General features: G+C 35.0%; 1 protein-coding gene across 1 annotated transcript; it reads left to right on the forward strand.

Moving 5' to 3' along the window:
• The first annotated feature begins 856 nt into the window (after window positions 1-856).
• ftr66 (finTRIM family, member 66) lies at window positions 857-4,565 on the forward strand. Its single transcript, XM_051698384.1, is given in 6 exon segments — window positions 857-899; window positions 1,362-1,613; window positions 1,616-1,669; window positions 1,807-1,866; window positions 3,603-3,779; window positions 3,782-4,565. Coding segments are annotated over 6 exon segments (894 nt in total). The 3' UTR covers window positions 4,090-4,565.
• Window positions 4,566-7,498: the final 2,933 nt, after the last annotated feature.

Consider the following 7,498-nt stretch of genomic DNA (forward strand, 5'->3'; position numbering starts at 1 on the left):
GGTGGCCTATCTCTTTAAACACAAGATATCAAAGAGTAATGATATTACAAGATCCTTATTTTATATAGCTTGTTCAGTTTATTCTGACCTTTTAGAGAATACTTCACTAACCAAAAAGGCAATGCACATCAATATGGATGGGTTTCATTGTGCAGAAAAGTATATGTAATGGAGACATTGGTTTAAATAGAATATTAGAAGGGAAAGAATGCATTTAATGAACTAGGATTTCCAGCCAGAAACAATCATAATCTTATAAACGACTGTAGTAAAAACATTTTAAGTATTGATCTGTTTTTCACCCACACCTATCATATCGCTTTTGAGGACATGGATTAAACCACTGGAGTCTTATGGATTACTTTTATGCTGCCTTTATATTATTTTTGAAGCTTCAAAGTTCTAGCCATCATTCACTTGAATTGTATGGACCTACAGAGCTGAAATATTCTTCTAAAAATCTTAATTTGTGTTCTGCAGAAAAAAGAAAGTCATATACAACTGGGATGATGGGGTGAGTAAATGAGAAGGGAATTTATGAGAAGGGAATTTTCATTTTTGGGTGTACTATTCCTTGAACAAAAACAGGGATTCATATCAACAGAGTTAAAGCAATAAATAAATAAATAAATAAAATAAAAAAGTAACCTGAACAGAAAGTGTTAATTAACATTTTGTGCAAAAAAAAAAAAAAACAAAAAAAAAATAAATAAAAAAAAAAAAAAAATATATATATATATATATATATATATATATATATATATATATATATATATATATATATATTGTATTTAAAAAAAATAAATTATGTTATTTTGTTGTGTTGGTATCCTTAAAGATCTTTGCACAATCTGCCATGGAAAATGGTGAACAGATCTTCAACAAGCTGAAAGGAGGAGGTGTCAATTCAGAGATCTGATCAGAGATCGAGAGAGAGTTGCGGAGAGCATGTTGCAGACTCTAGAGCAGGAAATCACAAGCTTGAGTTGCTTCTGAAGTCATGTTCTCCAGGTAACCCACATTGTTGACTGAAATCTATAGCATGAACTATAATCACACAAGCAAGACTGCAACTATGAAATTGCTTTTATTTAAAAACACATATGACTTTCTTTTGTTACATGGAACACAAGAGGTGTTCATTGCATCTTTTTTTCCAGACTATGATGGCTAACATTCTGCCTAACATCTCCTTTTGTGTTCCATGGAAGAAATAAAGTCATTTTGGTTTGAAACAACATTTAGCAGAGTGAATGAGAATTTTCATTTTTGGGTGAACACTCATTTTAATATTGAGTAAAATACTAAATATCGCCAGTTATATTGTCTATTTTTGCTCTGCTTATGAAAATAAAATGAAGTCAAAACAGAATCAACAGCTGCCTCTGACGCCCCAAAGAAGCAGAGTGATATAAACAGTGAAAAGTTCCAGCTATATTGTACTAAATATCAGCACTTTTGCAATGCCATTTGTCTAATCAGATTAGAGGACCAGAACTAAATATACTGTATTGTATATCTACAGAACTGTCATTCCTTCTCCTCTCGGCTCCCTGATCCACACTTTACAATAGCATCACTCTCAGATTTTGGGAAAGTGAACGTTGCAATATCAGGAAATAGCTTATTGATATCTTCAAAGGAAAATGGCCCAGGATCTATCAAGCAGGTGAAGGGGAAAAAAGTTGGTCTTTATGCTTGCCCTGAACAGTTCCTGTTTAGTTGTTTTCCAAATTGTTATGAAACTCTGACAACTTGTTAATTGATTTCCTTGTGATATACGCATGCCTTCCATTTTCTCTCCAGCTATGTCTATGAAGATCCTCCATTGCACAGTGCCCAAAATTAGATCAGAGTTTTTGTACCGTAAGTCAGTCTACTACACTAATGGGGAGTGATACAGTTTATTTTTGATTTTCAGGTGTTGATTTTTGATGTTTAAACAAGTTTAAACATTTAAACACTTGAATGAGTCAGAAAATTAAAAAATACCCTGACATAATACAAATCTCACTCCTCAAACCTGTAGTAACATTATGGCAGATAATAAGGTGAATATAACATACAAGTGGCTCCAAAAGCTATTTGAAAACTTAAAGGAATAGTTAACCCAGAAATTGACATTCTCTCATCATTTTCTCACCCTCATGCCATTCCAGATGTGTATGACTTTTTGTCTTCTGCAGGACACAAACAAAGATTTTTAAAAGATTTTAAAATTTCATCTCTGTTGGTCCTCACAATGCAAGTGAATGGGTATCAATGTTTTGAAGCTCAAAAAAGCACATAAAGGCAGCATAAAAGTAATATATACAACTCCAGCATAGAAGTCCTAGAAGTCCATATCTTCAGAAGTGATATGATAGGTGTGGGTGAGAAAAAGATCAATATTTAAGTTATTTTTTACTATAAATTCTCCTCCCTGCACAGTAGGTGGCGATATGCCTGAAGAATGTGAATCTCCAGAAATACAAGAAGAAGAATGTGGAAGCGAAAGTGGAGATCTATAGTAAAAAAGGACTTAAATATTGATCTGTTTCTCACCCACACCTATCATATTGTATATGAACACATGGATTTAACCACTGGAGTCATATGGATAACTTTTATGCTGCCTTTATATTAAAATAGATCAATATTTAAGCACTTTTTTTACTATAAATTCTCCTCCCTGCACAGTGGGGGATGATATGCATGAAGAATGTGAATCTCCAAAAACACAAGAAGAATGTGAAAGTGAAAGTGGAGATTTATAGTAAAAAAAAAATAAAATAAAAAAGGACTTAAATATTGATCTGTTTCTCACCCACACTTATCATATTGCTTCTGAAGACATGGATTTAACCACTGGAGTCGTATGAATTACTTTATGCTGCCTTTATATTTGTCAAAATATTTGTTACCCATTCACTTGCATTGTATGGACCTACAGAGCTGAAATATTCTTCTAAAAATCTTTGTTTGTGTTCTGCAGAAGAAAGAAAGTCATACACATCTGGGACGGCATGAGGGTGAGTAAATGATAAGAGAATTTTCATTTTTGTGTGAACAATTTCTTTAAGCCACATGTAAAAATTATCATTACAGATTGCCATTGCATTAGATAACAAAATATTAAAATAAAGAAAAACACACACACATTTGGTTATCTAATGCAATGATATTCAGACATTTTTAAGGATGACTAAAAGGAATAGTTCACTCATAAATAAAAATTCTGTCAACATTTACTCACCCTCATGTTGTTCAAAACACAAATGACTTTCTTTCTTCCATGGAATACCAAAGGAGTTGTTAGGAAGAATGTTAGTCTCAGTCACCAAGCACTTTTATTGTACAGATAAAATATGCAATTCAAGTGAATGGTGACTGCGGGCTGTCATTCTGCCTTACATTTCTTTTTGTGTTTCATGGAATTAAGAAAGTTAATAGTTTTGGAACAACAAGCGGGTGAGTAAATAATACAAGAATTTTCACTTTTGGGTGAACTTTACCTGTATGTGACCAAATATTTTGGAGCCACTCTTTATAAACCCTTTCCTCCTGTCTTCCCTTACAATGCTCTCTTCCTGTTTCCCACTTATCCTCATTCCATTTTTCAGATTCCTGCCTCCTGCAACTCAATCCCCTAATGGCCCATAAGGACCTTATTTTGTCAAAGGAGAACAGAGAAGTGACCATTCAGAGCAGGGAGCAATCCTGTCCCGACCACCCTGAGCGATTTAATTACTGGTGCCAGGTGGTTGTAACTGAGGGCCTGACAGTCTACAGCTATTGGGAATGGAATGGAGTAGGATGGGTATAAACATTGCTGTCGCATACAAAAACATTGCCAGGAAAGGGGAAAGCAGTGAGGCTCACTTCTGTCATAATGACAAATACTGGAGTTTGTTCTGCTATGCTTTCAGACACAATGGGGTTGTCAGTAAACTCTCTGAGCCTGGATCGTCAAAGATCGGTGTGTATCTAGATCACAGGGCAGGGACACTGGCCTTTTACAGCATTGATGACTCAATGATCCTCCTCCACAGAGTTCAGATCACATTCACACAGCTTCTCTATCTGGGCTTTGAGTGTCAGTTGGAGTGAGGGAAAAGGGGTATTTGGCCTTGGGAATTAAGGAACTGATAAAAAAGGACATAATGAATAAAAAAAACTGCTATACATTATAATATTACATTTTTATACTATGTAAATTTGGCCTGTTTATTTTTCTGCACCACTATGCCAAACATTCATGACACATCTACTGTATGTCTATGATAACATCTTTGCATTTAAACTATACATGCTCGGTCAATTATTGTTATTTCTGTCTGTGGAATGCCCCTTGAGGTTAATATTTTCTGAGTGCCTTTGCACTCTCATTCCTTCTTTGTCAGATACTTTGCAAATGTTTGTAACAATCCAAATAGGATGAAAAGTTATGTTTACTATCATGTCTAAATTTGCCTTTCAAAGATGACTTCTAGTGACCTTGCAACATTCTTCAAATTGTAGTGTTTCTGTTGATGTGTGATGACTTTTGGGTTGTTGTAACAGAACAAGCACTCAAATAAATGGTACACTTAGACCTCTGAAAATTACTTAGACTTGTGGACAAAATAACATAAACAGTGCCCCCTGGCGTTCAAATGGCTAGCCATTTGCTTCTTTGCCTTTTGATGTTTGTAGAAGATTAGTCAATAAAACAAATACTATTATTATTTTAATCCAACATTACTAAAAGTTTAGGCTCATTCACCCATTCTAACTATTTTCCATTTTAGAATAATAGGAAAATCATCAAAACTATGAAATTACACAAATATAAGTGTAAGAATCTAGCAGTGACCAAAATGTCAAACAAATCAAAACTATCTAATATTTTAGACTCTTGAAAGTAGCGACCCTTTGCTTTCATATGCCCTCTTTTAGCATTCTCTTAACTAACTTCATGAGGTGCCACCTCGAATGCTTTTCCAGCAGTCCCCATTTATTTCCCCTTTATTGACATTATCATTTATGATGGGCATTTGGCTGCTTTTCCTTCTATCCAGTCTAACTCATCCAATAATTAAAAACATTTTATTTTTAATAAAATGTTTTTATATATATATATATATATATTTGTTTTATAAAGAAATCTACATATCTCAGCTTACATTTGTCAACAAAATTTAAATCAAGCATGTAAACTTAAGCCTTTAGATTAAAAGTCTTTATGATCATGAGAAACATTCAGTCAGGTGTGTCCAGACATTTGACTGGTACTATGTATGTAAATTAATGACTTGTAAATCTATTTTAAATAACTCCTTGGCTGAACGTAATTCAATCGTAGACAGTTGTTCCACGTTTCATATGAGTTTTATTGAAATTTATCATCATGCAATCTCAACTCAAATACTTCATGTAGTGGGAACCTAACTGAATTGAGTAACTCCCAATAAAATAAGACATTTTAAAATCACTTTTTCAGCTAAGAGAGCTAACTATTAACTAGCAATGGTGCATGTTAGCATGCTAACTGTAGCATTTTCACAAAGCACAACAAAGTGGAATTTCTGTGGTGTGATAAACACAGAAAGCAATATTAGAATAAACCAAATAAAAAGTGTTATAGAGTACAAGTCCTCAATCTATGTTCAAGCTCCACCTATGCCACAGAGGTGGTAACCCCTAAAACTCCAACATTTCAGAAACTCTTCTTCATTTCAACAGTTAACATTAAACAGTAACAAGTCTCCCATCCTGTCTTTTTTGCACAAAAGCACATAAAATAACACCTAATTTCAACATTTACTCTCCCAATTCAGTCCCATGCAACCCATGCTGGGAACTAGAAATCTCCTGCTCCATTTCAGATAATAGCAAGAAAAAATATTAATGTTGTCCCAACTCCATTTCACGCATTTAAGTGAATGACCAGCCAAATACCACTCACTTTATTTCAGTAATTGGACACTTTCACTCATGGATTAAATTAAACACGGCTGACTATGAATTTTCACGAAGCCATCTGCAACTGAAAAATATTGCATTGAATGATGCCGCATCCATGAGCCTAGATGTCAGTGTAAATCCAATACAACATAAACAAAAACTACTGAGTGCTATTTAAGTAAACTGAACAAGAAACAAAAATCATTTTTGAATGGGGGAGGACACTCATATACTGGGGTCGAAATGGCATGCTTCCCATGCTTCTCTTACTACTTCTGCCTTGTCTGTCTAAAAGGAATTGTTGTCTGTCACAAGATTAGTATGGTAGTATGCCATTTCGAACTTGGCCATAGTTGGGACCCAGTGAGCATCTGCTCAGAACATGAAATTTAGCTCAGTAGAGGGCACTGATAGGCTGATTGAAGGAAGGCTGGAACTAGTCCTTGAAGAACAATCAGGATTAAATCTGGTCCATACACAGAGGTTGTAACCTCACCAGTGTGGTTTCAGACAATGTTACAGTAAGACAGTTTACCAGCTCCAAGTCTGGGGCTTTAAATATGCTGCTCTTTGGCAGTGCACCAAGATGCAGCCCTGCTTGTTTTGGAAACAACATAACATTCCCACAAGACAGATTTTCACATAGTTACTGAGGTGATTCAGATTAATTAAACTGATTTACAGCTGAGATAAAACATGTGTTTTTCAGCTCTACATATTGCTGTTATTAAATCCGGATTTCTTTTAAAGGCCAGGTTCCATTGAATGCCTCTTATAGTTTTGTTAAAGTCCTTTTTTGAGATTGTTTATCTCTGTCATCTGGTCAGCATAACTCTTTCTTGTGTAGCTCAACTTCTTCCTGACCCCCCTCTGGATGCTAATGGTTTACAGAACTACTGTGATTAACTTTTCAGTAGTCCTCTGATTACACAATACTTTTGTGTAAGGGTTAAACTAGAACAAGAACAACACAGAGTACCAAGTATTTACAAAGGTTACTTGTTGGTCTAAGGATTGCAAATATGAATTAATAGAAATGTATGGTGAAATACACATTGATTTTTCCCCCCATGGCCAAGAGGAATTCCACCAGGGGGCAGTATCCCTCTTGTTGCCCCAGCAACTACATCTGCCAAATTTACAGTTAATGTCAACTAACCAGAACAGAAACTAGTCAGAAACCACAGTACTTTGGCATGGTCCATTGGCAGTTGATTGACATGATCATAAGCAATATTTAATTATTATGAACCCTGATTTTCTGCCTTTATAAATAAGTACATGTTTGAAAGGGCTCTAATATTTCCTGTGTGGGGGCAGGAAACCAAGACTGATTCCAAGACACTGTGTTCAAGGGCATGTTCAGAGATCCCACAAATAAGCAGTTAGTGCCTGCAACAGGGAAGAGGTCTCTATTATTTTAATTTACTGGACATAAACCGAAAGAGCTCTTGTCATGAGAAAAAAATTGTGAATTGAAATCCTGGATCCTATGCTGTTTACCAACACTCAGGCACACTCACATCAGATACCTGCTTACTAATTTACTTATCACCCACATAAATGGACATAC

Source organism: Myxocyprinus asiaticus, chromosome 5, assembly GCF_019703515.2.
Source record: "Myxocyprinus asiaticus isolate MX2 ecotype Aquarium Trade chromosome 5, UBuf_Myxa_2, whole genome shotgun sequence".
NCBI lineage: Eukaryota > Metazoa > Chordata > Actinopteri > Cypriniformes > Catostomidae > Myxocyprinus > Myxocyprinus asiaticus.